This window comes from Tiliqua scincoides, chromosome 5 (assembly GCF_035046505.1).
Source record: "Tiliqua scincoides isolate rTilSci1 chromosome 5, rTilSci1.hap2, whole genome shotgun sequence".
Classification (NCBI taxonomy): Eukaryota; Metazoa; Chordata; class Lepidosauria; order Squamata; family Scincidae; genus Tiliqua; species Tiliqua scincoides.
Window position 1 is genome coordinate 97,609,654 of NC_089825.1, and position 16,820 is coordinate 97,626,473.

The window sequence follows — 16,820 nt, forward strand, 5'->3', positions numbered from 1 at the left end:
GCAATCCTAGCCACACTTACCTGGGAGTAAGCCCCATTGAGTACAATGGGCCTTACTCCCAGCGTTTCCTCCCAGAGGCACCTGAAGGGGGGGTCGGTACTCCGCGATCTACTCATTTTGCCTTGCGATCTACCGGTAGATCGCCATCCACCTATTGAGCACCCCTGCCCTAGACTATATTTTCTAAATATTCACTTTCTACCAAGCATAAACTCCACACGTTTACATTTCCAGCTATATTTTTAAAATATTTTTCCCATTTTTTTTTAATACATTCTAAATCATATTTATCAATTTCTTACGTATTCTTTTTTTTTTCCTTCAAATAAATTTGGGCTAATAAATATTAACTGAATAAATTTTCCAATTTTCTTTAACCCTCAGATTACCCCTCAGGGTTCTTTTTCTTTCTTTCTTTTCATTTTTCTCCCGTAATATCTTTAATAATTTATCTCTATAACAGAATCTGATAGATCCACGCTTTCTTATATAGGGTGTGTTCATTCTTTCAGTGAACTCGGATATATTTTCTCCTTCTTGTTCCAACAAATTTGTGCACTCCTGTTACTCTGTCCATTGTATCTTTATTGATCTCCATCAGTGCCTCTTCTTCATCCTGTTGATCATCCTGTTGATTTTCCTCCTTGTCTGCTTTTTCACTCCCTTGTTTATCTTCTGCTTGTTTCTTCGCATCTTCCAATTGTTCCTTGTACATATCTATCTGTTGGGAAAGAGTCTCCAGACTGGCTTCAATCTGCGAGGACCAACTCAGCTGTTGTCGCTCCATAACAAGCAATCTCTCCATATTAATCCAGATTTTCTGTAGCCACGTTTCTGGAACAGAATCCATTTTGCAATTTCTCTCTAGTTCACTAGATGTCCACAATGTATTATTCTCCTTACTTCCACTGCGTCATTACTACTCTGCCATCCGCATTCCTTCCATACCACTTGCAGATAACAGTCCAGTTGACAGAGAGAGAAACTAAAGGAAAGAAAACAAAGCTCTTTCAAAGCTGGTGCAGAGAAAACAAAGCTCTTTCAAATCTAATGAGAATTATATTTATATCCAATTATGTCCAAGAATAATTCTGCATTTTAGTTCACACCCAAGTTATACTGTTGGCAACCTTCAGCCTCGAAAGACTTTGGTATCGCGCTCTGAATGGTGGTTCTGGAACTGATGCGAGCTGCGTTGTGCTCAAGCCGCTCCGGGACAGCTCCACTCTGCTGCTGGAGCTCTGCTGACGGCTTGGCACGGCAGACAGCTGCACAGCTGTTGTTGTTTCTGTACCTCAAGGCCGAAGCACTATCACCCCCGGCGACAAGGAAGACTCAGAGGCAGAAGTTCTCCACCACACTCCTCCTTTACTAATGTACAGATATTTACAAAGACCAAGTAGTACAAATGGTACACGATCCACTCTCCAACCAACGTAGCCTCCGGCTCACAATACTCTGCTTCTCCCACACACTTGCTTGCCTCTGCTGGACATTTATACTTCCTGCAGCCAATCACAGCATTGGGAATACTGTGCAGTCATGCTGACTGTGCTGTTGCTGCCACACACACACACACTCACATGAAATCACCTGATGCAATATCACCTGATATTGCATCAGCATGAAGCTCCCAGGATGCTGTGCAGTCCTGGTCTGGCCAAGGCTTCAGGCCTGTTACTGTACAGCCAGCAAATTACCTGTCAGGACTGGGGATCAACCCGTGACAGGAACAGCATTCTGCATTTGGAGCGAGGTATTATCCCTTTCTAAAGTCGCCCCCGGGGACAGGACCTTGCGATGGGGCGATTGTCAGTTGGGTGTTAACCGTGTTTCTGTTTTTAAGGTGTTCTAAGACCGACCAGCGAGGTAAGGGCCAGTGGGACCACCTGAAAAGAGCTGCCGATGTGGATATCTGCCCGGTTCAGGCGGTTGTGGACTACCGCCGTGTGGCGCCCCGGAGGGACGGGCCATTTTTTCGGCATCAGAATTCCTCCCCCTGACAGTGTATGAGTTCAGGGTGGTTTTTAATGCCACTTTGCAGAGGCTTGGAATGGCAGCCGGGCATTGACGGCAGCCAGGTTCGGCTTCCGTGCAGGAGCTATCCAGAGGATCGGGCAATGGCACTCGGGTGCCTTTCAATATTACATTCGCTGAGGCCCGCCGGTTGCAGGGCCTGAGTTTGTCGGGCTCCCCCAGTGGTTGGGGGGGCATGTTGACTGGCATCGCCAGCCTTGGTGTTAATATGGAGGGAGGGGGTTGGAGTCCCTGGTTGTGTTGCCTAATGGCATCTTCTTGCGTTCCAGTGTTAGTGGCTTATGTTACTTTTTCTGTTGCAGGTCTTTGTTGGTCGACTCCCATGAGCGTCCTGATCTGCGGTCGCTCAATTCTCTTTTGGGCTTGGAAGAGGGCGTTGGCCGACAGCTTTGGCTCCCAGTTGGGACTGGGAGGCCTGGTCAGTGTCACCTGGGCTGCCAGAAGGGGCATGCGCTGGGAACAGTTCATGCCATTGCTGCTTAATTATCTGGCATGGCATCCCCCTCCCCAGGTAATCATGGTACATTCAGGGGAGAAAGATCTGGGCCAGAAGACTTCAATGTCATTGAGGCTCCAGGCCCATAAGGAGTTCTCATTGCTTAGAAGTTGGTTCCCGGGGATTGCTATCCTTTGGTCCAATCTCCTCCCCTGGCGTGTTTGGTGCAGGGCGCGGAGCGTCCACAGAATAGACGTCACCAGGAAAAGAGTGAACACTTACCTGGGGAGGGTAGTAGTTGAGCAGGGCGGGGCAGTGATCCAACACCCTGCTATCGGGTTCAGGCAGCCTGCCCTGTTCCACAGCGATGGGGTGCACCTGTCACCAGTCGGCAATGACTTGTTTTTATCCGACCTGCAGCAGGGCTTGAAGGATTTCATCCTTGTGGGGAGCGGGGAGGACAAGCACCAGGCTGTGCTCCCCTGTGGCAGGATACATGCGGAGCTGGGTAGGTAGGCATCTGGCTTGGTGTCCGTCCAAGGCAGCAGGGGGAGGGGTGAGTCTGAACCGCTCCTATGATGTGTGACCAGCTCTAGGAGGCAGGCAAGCGAGCCCCTTACCTGTACTGTCAGGCTGGTGAGGCTGTGTCTACTGGTCTGAAGTCCGGCTGCCTTGCCCCCTTTGGGGGTGGCATTGAAAGGCCTAGGCTGGCTATTGAGAGCTGGGGCCTCGAGCCCAATGAGTTCGCAGGGGAAGGCAGATGGCTAGGACCGTTTCCCCCATATTGCCCCACACGCTTGTATGTTATTGTTATTGCCCTGCTGCAGTTAAGACTGAATAAAGTGGCCCATTATCATTGAAGCCTAGGTCTGGTCTCTTTATTTGCGGGTATGGGGGTAAAGGGTTTATTAGAAAATTATTATTTATAAATAATAAATAAGTGGCTCAGCAAGAAAATGGAAGTGATCAAAATAATTTGTTGTTGTTGTGATGTTGCGGACCAATTCTCAGGGTCTCACGGACCACCTGTGATCTCCAGACTATAGGTTGGGAACCAGTGACTTATATAAAAATAAAAAAGAAGGCAAAGCAGCCATCCCATGCTATGAATTAAGGCTGTAATCCTAACCACACTTTCCTGAAAGTCAGCCCCATTGAACAAAATAGGACTGAGTAGACCTGGTTAGGATTCTGCCCTTAGTGTTGTATATTATATACTCTTGCACTGTCTCGAATACAGGTCACTCACTCGGAAATGAGTCCCACACATGCAGACATGAGTCTGTCTCTGGGTGTGCTGGCTTACTTTTTCTGAGGCATGAAAGACATTATGGGGCCATCCTTCAGACAGGGCAAGCAGCAGGGAAATTCCAGCCAGGAGACAGGGAAGGGTTAATGTTTTGGTTTTGCACTGAGAAGGGGGGAGGTGGGAGCATATCTGAAGGAACTGATAATCATTGGATGGTTTTTTCCCCTAACAAGTGTGGAAAGAAGGTGTTGGCCAAGGCTAGTGGTGGTTCTTAGTCATCCGGAAGAAATGGCATGGTTTCAGCAGGCTCAGTGAATGACTGGCCACAGTGGAACTACTTCTGAGTCAAGATGCAGAGGAGTGGGTCATACTGGTAAACCTGCCAGCTGCTGCATGTGACCCTCCTGCCTCACACCGCTTCTGTCCCCACTCTCACGCAGTTTGTTCCACCCCCTCCCACCTTTTTTACAGATGGGATGGGGATCCCAGGGGAGTATCAAATGAGAACTCCAACATACATACATACATACACACACACACACACACCCGGCAGCAGCTCCGGTTTGTCCAAAGAGCCACAGCTGACTTCTTTGCCAAAAAACTTGGGACTGGAGTCTTTTAAAGTCCACAAAATGCTCTTGACAACTCAGAAAGTCTGCTTGTTAGCAGCGGTGTAGCTAGTGAGCAGCAGAGGAGTGGTCCACCCCAAGTACCAGCCTTGGGGAATGACACCTCATATGACCTGTGAGAGGTGCCCCAAAAGGGGGGTCTCTTGGGATCACCCGGCAGGGTGCCAAGGGTCAGCTGGATGGCCTCTTGGGTCCCCTGGGTGGGGTGTCCACCTCCCTGGGGTTCCTTGCAGGGGAAGCCTCAGACCAAAGAAGGGGGAGGGGGTTCACAACACCCTTATCATCCTCCCTGGAAGCAGGACCCAAGGCCCTTGCTGTTCCGGAAGGGACTCCTGCCTTCCCGCTCCAGAACTGCCTGTCATCACAGGCTTCCCTGCTTTTATCCTCCCCAGCCACACCCTCGGCTCCTCCCCTCCCTCCCTCTCTAGGCTTAAAGGGGCCCTGACCCTAGCCTGCTGCCCTCCTCTTTGGTGGTTAATGGTAACCCTGCTCTGCTCAATGCTCTGGTCAGGTGAGGTCTGGGGGGCAATCTCTCCCACCCAGCTGAGTCTTGCCTGGTCAGCTGGAGAGGCAGTGGTGGCTCTATGGCTAGGCAGTTCTGCCCCTGGCCTGCAGCCAGGTAAGGCAGGGGTCGGGCAAGGGACAAACCCAACATTGCTAACATTGCAGAGGTTAGGAATAACCCCATCATGCTACATACCATTGGATGCCAAATTTCTAGCTGAATGCAGTGGAAAAAAATGGGGTAAGGTATCTCCTTTCCATCAAATGTTATGGCCAAAAAACAGGAAACCCAAAAATGCATGGAGCCCTATGGAAAGTGAAATTGAGCCATATTGCATGTTTACTCATGAGTAGGTGAATGTGCCTTAGTCCTTTCGAAAGGGCAGACTGAGAGGAAGCCAGAGATACCAGAATGGTTGCTATCCAATGAAAGCAGCCCCCCAAAAACACCTAAGAAGGAAGTCCCTCCCTCCAAGCAGATGAATGTATTGAGCCGTATGCAGAGCGAACAGAAACCACATGTCATGTTTACTCGCAAGTAAGCAACGGTGCCTCGGCTGCTGGTCAAGTCAGGCAAAGGGGAATTCAAGGCTAGCTACATGGTCCCAATCCGATGAAAGTGGAGCTCAACAAATGCTCCAGAAGGCAGCACCCCCCCAAAAAAAAGAATAGAACAGAGGCTTGAGCTGGTAAGGTCAATTTTTCTTTGTTTTTAGACTTGTAAAGCCAGGTGGGTCCTGATAGTGATGTGCTTGAAATATAAAAGCTTATACTGAATTGGGCACTGGGGAGGGCTGGAAATCTCACTATTTGGGGGGGGGGGGTGTTACAGCAGACAGGCTACAGATAAAATTCACTTGAAAAAACAGGGCTGGCTTCCCCTTATTTAATTATTTGTTTTCTTTAATTTATTTTTTAATTATTTATTTTATTTTGCTTGATGATGTCCCTTCCAGTCATGACATCACTTCTGGTGGGTCCTGGACCGATTCCCATTCTAAGAAGTGGGTGGTATAAGTGGGTCTCAGTGGTAAAAGTTTGAGAACCACTGCCTTAACTCAAAACAGGTCAATGAGACGTCCTCGGGGGAGTGGGGGGTGGGTGACACCCAAGTGTCTAAAATTCTAGAAATCATGACTTTGAGGAATAATACCATCATGTTATATACCATTTGATGCAGCATTTCATGCGTTGCTTGTGGGGAAATATTCACTGCATTTATTTTCTGGCCATTATTATTATTCATTTCATGTCATGACCATTACTATCTCTCAGTCTCACCTACCTCACAGGGTTGTGAGGACAAAATAAGGAGAGGAACCATGCACACCACCCTGAGCTGCTTAGAGGAAAACTGGTATAAAAATGTGAATGAATGAATGAATGAATGAATGATGTTTTATGGGGTGACAACAATTGATAGGCCCTGGGTGTCAAATGACCTGCTTGTTAGGGCTCCTTTTTGTGTCAGGTTAAAGGGGGTGGAGACTCATAACTTAAGTTAAGCTGTGCTTGACTTGCCCATCTCTGCATATGAACACCTTATTGATTGCCTGCCAAGTCACAATAACACCTCAGAGGCTCTTGGAACCATTAGTCTGACTGATCAGTTTTGAGTTTAGTAAATCCACTTTTTGTTACATAAGGCAGTTGTGTTCTCTTTTTCAGATTAATTGGCCATAATGTATCACAGAATACAGATAATTCAACATGGTTTGTTTCATTACGTTCTTCATGAAATTATTATTCCAGTGATATATAACATTGTGCTTTTATTCATAAATACACATTTTCCCAAAGCTTTCCAAAATGTTGGCCACTAGTGGTGCCATGCCCCTGAGGGTGTCATCTGGTCTGGTACACACCTTCCACACACACACCTGCGATGCCACTGAAGGTATATCCAGATCTTTCTCTTTCTGACCCAGCGACCCCACCAGTGCAGCAGAGTTGGGTGCATATTCTGATCTGATGCACCAGCCTAGAGCTTGTTATGACTAAGTGGCGGAGAACTAGATGATGAAAGTTGAAAGAAAAGGACCAGTTCTAAGTAACATGACTGAGAAGCAGTGCTTCATAATGCTCAGAAGAAACTGGGTTATTGCATCGTGACCAGAAATATCCATGACTGGAAAAAAAGTAGATACTGCATACAAATTTCCAATAGTTAAGTAGGCTATAAAGGTCCCTACTTGGAAAAAGTGTTCCTCTTGTGAAGGAAGGACTTCTTGGAGGATGATTCTTCTCTTAGAGCAGGGGTGTCCAAACTTTTTGATAGGAGGGCCACATAATCTCTCTGACATATGCGTTGGGGGCCAAGAAAGAAAGAATTCCTTTACATTTAAAATTTGAATAAAGGTTTTACATAAATGAATATATTGGAGGTGGAACTTACATGAATAAATGAAGGTTTCATGAAAACTCAAGGCCTATAAAAGACATTGCACAAAGCAAGGCTGGCCTTTGCTGCTGCTTCACAGATGTAAAACAGCAAGTAGCGGAGGAAGCCCTTGGCCTGCAACTCACACAAGAAGTCAAACAGTAGACCCTTTCTCTGAGAGTAGTCACGTCAGGACAGTACAGGCTCCAACAAGTCTCTGGAGGGCCAGAGGCTCATTGGAGACTGAGGATTCTCCGTGGGCTGGATTGGGGGTCCCCAAGGGACAGAAATGGCCTCCGGGCAGGGGTTTGGGCAACCCTGTTTTAGAGGATGGAAACCATTGGGTTCTTTTGGTCACCTGTGCTGCCTTAGCATCATGCCTTTAATATGAACTTGGTGTTTCCTTGTTTCAACATTTTGACTTCTGGGTTGTATCTTGCATTATTAACATTATCCATGGATAGCTACCAAGGAGGTGCAATTATTGCTTCTGAAATGATTTCTCACCCCACCTTGTGGATTCTAAAGAATCTTGATGATTAAAAATGTAATATGCTGTGATCCAGCATTCATACTGTATGGAAACATATATAGAGAAAAAAATGCAAAACAACTATCATCTTAGAATCCAATTTAATTACTTCTTTTCACTGTTAGCAGCTGCTTGGAGTTGAGATCTGGGTTTAGAACAATTACATAGCATTTAGGGAGAAAAATGCAAGTCAGGAGGCCAGTGTTGGAGGCCAAGATGGCAAAGACCTCCACAGCTACAATGTCCTTCCCCTTAGTGCTCAGGTAAGCAGGAATGAAGGAGATCCACACACTGCAGAAGACCAGCATGCTGAAGGTGATGAATTTGGCTTCATTGAAAGTATCTGGCAGTTTTCGGGCAAGGAAAGCGACTGTGAAGCTGGTGAGGGCCAGAAAACCAACATAGCCCAGGACAGAATAGAGCATGATGATCGACCCTTCATTACACTCCACTATGATGTGCTCAGTCTGGGAGTGCATGTCAACATCTGGAAAAGGAGGAGAGGTGGACAGCCATACAGTGCAAATCCCCACCTGAATGAGGGAACAGTAAAGGACAATGGAGTGGGCCACCTTTTTCCCCAGCCATTTCCTCATCCTGTTCCCTGGCTGGGTGGCCATGAAGGCAAGGACCACAGTGATGGTTTTTGCCAAAACAGAAGAAACAGCCACAGTGAAAATGATGCCAAAAGCCGATTGTCGGAGAAGGCAGGACACCTTGCTAGGTTTTCCGAGGAAGAGAAGGGAGGAAAGGTAGCAAAGCAGGATGGAGCTGAGAAGAATGCAGGTGAGGTTTTGATTGTTGGCTTTGACAATGGGAGTGTTCCAGTTCTTTAAAAAGATCAGTATCACCATAACTGTTATTGCTGTAAAGGAAAAAGCAATAGAAACCAACCCAATTCCTAAGGGTTCGTTGTAGTTTAGGAAGGCTGTCTGTTTGGGGATACAGTGATCTTGGTTCTTGTTTGGGTACTGATCTTCTGGGCATTTGATGCAATGAGCTGCATCTGAAAAGGACAAAGAGAGTGTCAGTAGATGTATGAATCCAGAAGAATGATGGAAGTTTGAAAGCAAACATTGGACAAGAATTCCTCATTTTCCTGGTGAACAATGCTTAATATCAGGGGAATGACAAAATGCAGCAAGTGACAGGCACCAGTGGAGTTAAGTGCACTGAACTGATTAATGGACTGCCTTGAAGTCTTTCATGGATCCTCCCTTGTTAAAGTTGTAACCAGTTTCCCTTTAAGAATCCATGCATCATGATTTAAGTGTTTGGAGAAGAACAGACCATACCTAGGAATATATTATGGTGTTAGGTTGGACAAATATTTGCAAATATTTCCTGGAAATTCAGGACACTGTCAATCACCTGTCTGGTTAGATATCATGTCATCTGGACACGCAGTACAATCATAGCAACAGATTGCTTTCCCTTCTCGAACCGTTTTGCTGTGTCCGACACGGCAGCTCTCAACACAGGTTGAACCAGGCGGATTCTAAGGAGAAAGAACGGGAAGAAAGGCTGAAGGAAACATTTGATGCCCACCACCACGACCAGCCTTCTCTTTCAGTGCACTTCAGCTGATCAAGAACAGGAGATCAACTTGTTCCTGACCAGCAACAGTGAACTCCTCTGTTGCCAGTGACCTGCTGTAGACTCCTGTGGTATTTGACTTCAGGGAGATTCGGTAGAGAGATTTGTTTTTCCTACTGGGATTCAAACCAGTTCAGAGCACAGTCCAAAAGAAGTAGGAAAAACACCAGGATTTGGTTTAATTCCAAAGTGCCTTTCTGCTAGCAGAAAACTCAGTGTGCTTTTATTTCATCAGGGAATTGGCAATTGCACTGGCATTCCTGGCCCCTGTGCCACTCGGGGGCAGGATCACAGAAGATTGCCCCCCCCACCAGTTGCCACCCCTTACCATCGCATTCAGGCTGCACGTGGTCTCCTCTGGCCCTCTGGAGGTCTTATAAGGGCTTTTAAACATAAGGGCTTTTAGAAGCCTTCCAGAGGTTTCAGAAGGCCTCCGTAGGGCAGGAGGAGGCCATATGCAACTTCCCCGGTCCCCAGAAGGTCTCTGAAGGGCAGCTGAAAGTGGTGAAAGTGTTGGTTGGGAGGCATGGATGGAAGCATGGATGCTGGCAGGGGGGCAGAGAGGTGGAACCCTGGGACGACTTTCCCTCTTTACCCTCCGTGGTATGCGAGTACCCAATAGCAATTAGATTCTGAATGGGGTAGCATCTAAGAATAAAAAGAATGGGACATAAGAGGAAGCTGTCTTTTAATACTCAACACTATGGACATCCTCCTTTTTTCTGTGTGTTTCAACTTGTTAAAAGGTGAGGCCCACCTTTGAGTGGGGCCCAACTCAAACCCCAGCTATCTATTTGATATTTTTCTCAATATAGGAATATTTATTTACCACCTTTTCCTCAATATAGATATTTGAATAATCAACATGAGAGGCTACTTGCCTGGCAAATATGTTTAAAATGATTTTATTCTGTGTCTGTAGAGGACAGGAATGACCCAGTACAAGTTTAGGATAAAGTGGATGAGGATAATTACTTTAGGTTTGTGTATTAATGGTACAGTCATAGCAATCCTACAAACCCTGGATAATACCGATCTGTGACTCTAAGGCTGCAGTCTTATTCAGTGTTTCTCAGACTGTTGGTCAGGACCCATTAGGTGAGTCACGAACCAATTTTGGATGGGTCCCCATTCATTTCAATGTGCATTTTATTTTTAATATATTAGACTTTATGCTACCATGGTATGTATGTTGGGGAAATGTTTCAGATCTGTACTTTTAACAGGCTACTGTGTATATGCTTTTAACAGTGATAGTCAATGGGTCTTACTCGAGGTAAGCGTGGTTAGATTTCCAGCTTCTAGGATGTTTGGGGAAAATAGATCAGTTAAAATTCATTTGGATATTAACTTTAGGTATATGTACTAATGGTTTGTTTCAGTTTTCCTACAAGACTTGTGACTGTAAGGCTGCAATCCTATATACACTTTCCTGTCAGTAAGCCCAATTCAACATAGTGAGACTTATTTCTGAGTAGTCAGGTATACGATTGCACTGCAGGGGTAAAATCCTTTGGTCACCCTGCACTGCTAGGACTCACATTCCAGCATTGCAGGACGCTTTCCGGCTGCCATAAATGGAGACTCAAGTAAGTTGTTGGCAGGTTTGGGTATTGGGCAGAGAGGAGGAGTAATAGGGCACTTCAGGGGAGGAACAGGGGTCGGTCAGGGAGGGGAGGGGTTGATCTGGTGGGAGTCATGCATGTCGAATCCTATCCCCTAGTTTTCAAGCTTCCCCACCCTCTGGATCTCCTCAAGCTTATACCAGTTATAGAGCTGGCATAGGTACAAGGAGACCCCTAGGCTGTCAGGGGGCCTATACAGAGGTAAGGGGAAAGTATGCTCCTTTACATCTCAAAGGCCTCTCAATCCTGCCCCCCACCATAGCATGCAGTGCATGCCTCCAGGAATGCTCTCATGTTCAGGAATGTTCCCAAGCAAATGAAGAAGTCACCTTGCTGAAGGATTTTAGCCCTACCTGCTGAAATCTGCTATTCCACACAATGGCCTCATCATGGATGGTAAGCTCTTGACTTGGAGAAATCTTTCCAGCTTGGATCTTAAGGAAGGATTGATTAGGGAAAGTGACCCAGTTGATGACATCAAGTCCAGAAGATGGTTCCTCTTTGGCAAACCAGAATTCATGGCCAGCACCATTGTTAAAGTGGACATTCTTCAAAAAAGAGTGCATCTAGATTGGACAAAAATAGAAAACACCTGATAGCTTCAATGTATATTGCGCACTGTATTACCAATCCCCTGGTCAGAAAAGGCACCTGTAATCCGGAGATGTACAAGTTAAAAGAACTTTTTCATTTATTAAAATCTATTAGAATACGCTTGGCAGATCTTCCTCATCTTCCTCTCCTCTCAGCTCACCATCATATCCAACATTTCCACATCTATGGGCCCAATCCAAACTTTGCAGCACTGATGCAACTGTGCCAATGGGGCCTGCTCTGCCTCCTGCATTGTGAGGGCAGTCACAGAGGACTTGTCAAGGTCAGGGAACAATTGTTCCTTTACTTGGGGCTATGGTGCAGGTCATTGGTGCTGGAAACGTGCCTGCTTACACCTGAGGAGCCTCTCCTTGCATCTGCTTTCTCAGGTGTAAAGAGAGCCTCCTCAGGTGTAAGCAGGCGGGACAGCTGTGGCACTTTTCCAAGGGCTACAAAGGGGCGGTTATGTCTCACCTTGACAGCATAAGTTCCTATTATATTCCGCTTTTCTTACATTTTGGAACTTAAGGCTTCAACCCTATTCGGTTTCCTAGGAGTCAACCCCATTGAACCCAATGGACTTACATCTGAGTAGACATGCATAGGATTGGGCTATAAAGCAATGTGCATGGGATATCCAAGAGGTCTGTCATCAAAGTCCTGCAAGCTTCAGATCTGATTAGCTTATGCAATGTGCCCCCCCCCCATGTGCCTGGGAACATGATTTCACCCACACCACCCATTCAATCCACAGCAAGTTTACATAGAAGTGATTTCCACTGTGCTCCAATTATCTTCCTAGTAAGTGTGCTTGGGATTGCACCATACATAACCGTTTTAATACAGTAAGGAATGTACCAGCCAGGGTTCAATGTTCAAAGGTTTGCCTGTGTCTCTGTTCAGCATTCTTTTCGGCCTGGACGTATATATGGCATTTAAAGCATGTGCTACAGCATAGAGACCATTGTAAATACGGTAGCTCACAACACTCATCTCCATCTCAAATACAGTCTGAGGCAGACTCTCCAGTTTCTCCTCTCCGGTACAGTGTTTACAAGTTTTAATTTTCCCATCACGGCAGCACCTGAATGCAGATTTGTAGAAAAGGCAGAGAAAACGTGTGAGTGACTTATCAGGCTTTAGAGTCTGAAGGAAGTCCTGGAATCCTGGCACGGCCTTCATGGAGGTTGTGAAAGACAAAGTCCCATGGAATGTTTTTGCACAGAAGCCCTCAGTGGCAGCAGTGCTGATGAAATCCCACTGAGGTGACGTGATCCAAGCCTTCCCTATAAGACGTCTTTGTATACATTCAGCTACATATAAAATGACTGCCAGTGGTTCCAGAGTCTTAGAATCCCCGTCAACAATAACAACGTTGGCTGTCGTGGTTAAAAGTATGGAGAGTATCCTGAATATATTTTGCTTGAATGTATTATGAGTGGGATCTGAATTAAGATCCTTGATGCCAGTTTTTTCTAAGAAGGCAACACAAATGCTGTTCCAGGCAAGCAATGGTGTCAGCCTCTGCACAAAGCCTTCTCCGCTATAATTGTCTGAAACAATGAGACCAATCCATGTCCATTGGAAATGCAGCAGTAGCTGGACGATGCCGGTGTGCAGAGTACCTTCCCTTATTGTCATCCAGTATAGAGAAGGGAAATTATTTTTTGTGACTGGTTTCTCATACGAACCATAAGTAATCTAATGGGGGAAAACATGGCTCATAACAGCTTAGAAAATTAACCACCGTTTTCCATACCAAAGTATTTATTACAATCCAGACTTTTGTTTATCAATGATATGCTAAGTATACTGAACAATGTATCTTTGTATACATTCCCATCAATAAATTATAGTAAGTCTGCAATTGTATGCACACTTTCCTGGGAGGTAGCCCTGTAGACAGCAGCTTAGCTAAGGGGCTGCAGGGGGTAGCAGTTGCACTGGGCATCAAGCTTTAGCAGGACAACAAGTGGAGCTTGACACTAGTGACCAAAATTGTGAAAATATTGGTATGTATGAATAATACCGTCATGTTATATATCATTGGAAAGGTAATTTAATGCAGAGTGCAATGAAAAAAATGGCATTGGAATATCTGTATTCTATCAAAAGTTGTGGCCAATTAAGCAGAAAATAAAAACAAATTTGACCCCAGGTAGCAAATAGATGCCTTAGCTATGCCACTGAGGCAGCAGAGCAAGTGGGTGGTGAGCTGCTAGAGGAGGAGGAGTGTTCTTCCCAGTTTTCACTTTTTTAAAAGCCCAGGTGTGACGTCAGTTCTGGTTGTCACATCACGTCCCGGACAACATTTTGAGCTTAGCAGCGGCCTACACAATCATTAGCTGTGCCACTGCCCATAGAACACAATGAGACTTACTTCTGAGTAGTCATGCATAGGATTGTGCTCCAAATGAGTTACAACACATTTCCTTTCACCATGTCCACAAGCCATCACTTAATGTCCTGAAAAGGGTAACGTATTTGATTCAGACCAAGCTATTGTTTTGCCAAGCTTCAAGTTTCCATTTTTAAAAAATTTTTTTTAATCTTTTAATCGTAAAAATCTTGTAAAAATCTAAAAAGTGATTTTTTAAAATCACTTCTATGGTTTGTATCCCCAGAATATGAGACATGACTAAGCAGTATTGAAATCAGTGCGATAGGATTGGCGTGCTTAAGCTTAAGAACAGTATATATAACTGGCTGCATTTATGACACATTTTCTTGGGATTCAAACCTGGGTGCTATACACTGAAAAGCATGTTTAGGGCAGGAGGTCTGGCTCAGTGGTGGAGCTGCTGCCATGTATGCCTGAAGATCTGGTGACACCAGTTCGAAACAACCAGAAGTATCTGGGACATGCTGATAATGAGTTGACCATCAGTGGCAGGGAGGAGTTGCTGTCAAGTCGCATGGGAGGCGAAGCAGCCAGAGGGAGGCCAGACTGGGAAGGAATTCAGCTGTAATGAGGCTTTCTATGAAAGATCAGAACTATTCTATTATAAAGGCTACTACAGGGTTTGGAAAACCTTGCTATGCAAACCACCTTGAATTAAAGTCTGAGGAGAAATCTGATGCCCAAAAAAGGCAGTATATAAACACCAACATTAGCATTGTCAGGCTTCGTGTGGGGGTGAGGCGGTTGTCGTCCGTGGAGTTTGGTTCCCTTCCTCCCAGGCCTTCCCAGCAAGGGAGAGGAGGCCTAACGAAGGGGGGAGGGAAGTGCCTCAGGAGCCTCAGCTGGGTGACCAAAGGGAGGGTGTCACAGCACCCTTCTCTTCCTTGCTGTCTCTTGAGGGTGGTGTTCACCAGTGGGGCTGCAGGAACCGCTCCACACCTTGCCCTCCTGATCCTCATCACAGGCCTCTGTTATGAAGCCCTCTCGGCTTTCTCCCCCCTTCCTCCCTCACCCTCCTCCCACTTCCTTACAGGGGCCTGGGGCTCTGGTCCCTGCCTCCCTTCTTTCCCTTGAGTTTGGTGGAACAGGCAGCTGGGCGGGCGCGTCCAGGGTCCAGGCAGCCTCTCCTCCTCCTCCCGAGGCTTTTGCTGCCAGTGTGGGGTCCCTCTCCCGGCCTCTGCCCACATCTGGGTCAGTCGGGGTGGGAGGGAGGCAGCGACCCCGACTATTATTATGATTATGATTATGATTCTTTAGAGCTGGAGGTCTCTCTGCCCACATCTGGGTTACAGATCAGTCATGTTATGTCCTCCTATACAACTGAGATCTCAAGAACCTCCTCAAATGGTTATTTCTTCTGAATAAACAATTTACTTATTGCACTGCATTGCCCCTTTGCAATTCTTTTCAAGCTAAAAAAAAGGCATTCACTGATAAAGTTACAAATAATATAAGAAGTGAAGAGCAGTATTATGCCACCCATTCATGCATCCAAATGTACCTACCTGTGGAAACTTGTAGTGGCTAAGAATGTTGGCCATTTGGATGACATACTCTACCGTGAATCCCCCAATGACAGACAAGACATCACCTTTCCTATCACACTTGTAATTGGGTACATTCCTTTGTTGTTTGAAGAGTAGATCCAGGATGGACTTATATGTGGCCATTCCTTCAAAAAAATTGTCATAGATTTTAAAGCCCAAGGTCACATTGGGCAAGAGATTGGGATTCCTGTTGATCTCATGAATGGCAAAAAGGAAGGCCAGGACATGCTGATAATGTTTGTACCCTATTCTGAAATTAGATTGACATTGAGGCAGAGATAAGTTCTAGCACATTGTTATGTGCACCACATATACATTTACAGTAGTACCACCCACAATGGCATTTCCTTGAGCACTGTTTTGCTACAGTGTGGTTCATCCTGGGCATGACTGACAGCAATTGACAATCAGAGCAGTGTATTCTGGCCAGTCAGTGTCAGGTTCTTGTCCCATCAAGAACAATGTCCTTTTTAGTGCTGGTTTGCACTGCACTCAATTTTAGGGGACAATGACACCCACACTATTTGATATACGCTTGTACAGTGAAAAACTCATCCCAAGTACAATGAGAAAAGGAAACAAAACTAAAGAGGTGTAAGGAAGAGGGGTGCAGGAATGGAGTTGTTCATCTGACCAGAACAAAAATAATTGTGTAAGGGAACATTTCTTCCTTTGTCCTGAAGTAAGTCTGAGCTGCTGCAATGGATCTACTGTGCATGTGATTTTGCTGGTGCACGTCCAAGTGGATATGTGTAGATAGTTTGTGGCCAGAAATGGAGATAGGATATAAATGTAGGTGCTTTCAAAGATATCAGCTCTCTTCCTGACCATGGCATTGCTCCAACACCACCCTGTTCTTCCCAACAAGCTGCACCTGTTGAAATTCCACCCCAGTGCAGTTGTTTGATCTCTAGTCTTCATATTTCAAATAGCATGATGGGTACCAAACAAGAAATAACTTACGAGAAATTGCCTTTCTTCATTGCTGGCAGTCCCCGAAAATTGCTTGCAGTGTGTACAGGATGTAAAAGAGAGAGGACCCCACCAATGACAGCATCTCCTAGCCTAGTATCCCCATAGCTTCCTTCAAATTCACTTTTACTGGGCACATTCTCCCAACAGACTAGAGAAGGGAGAAGCAGCAGCAAGAAGTGCAAAAACAAACACTGGGCTGCAAATGCATGTCTAACCCAGCTGCAGCAGAACTTCTGCATCCTGAACTACAGTTCCAGCTACAATGATATCTCTGTGGCTGGCATCCTGATGGAACCTCACAGGAACCTCACTCAG

At 45.8% G+C, this 16,820-nt stretch overlaps 1 protein-coding gene across 1 annotated transcript; it reads right to left on the minus strand.

The window, feature by feature from the left end:
* Positions 1-7,868: 7,868 nt before the first annotated feature.
* LOC136652488 (vomeronasal type-2 receptor 26-like) lies at positions 7,869-9,757 on the minus strand. Its single transcript, XM_066629428.1, has 3 exons — positions 9,692-9,757; positions 9,139-9,265; positions 7,869-8,773 (listed from the first exon to the last, which is right to left on the minus strand). Exons 1-3 carry the CDS (start codon positions 9,755-9,757, stop codon positions 7,869-7,871), a joined length of 1,098 nt encoding a protein of 365 aa, XP_066485525.1.
* Between the last annotated feature and the right edge of the window lie 7,063 nt (positions 9,758-16,820).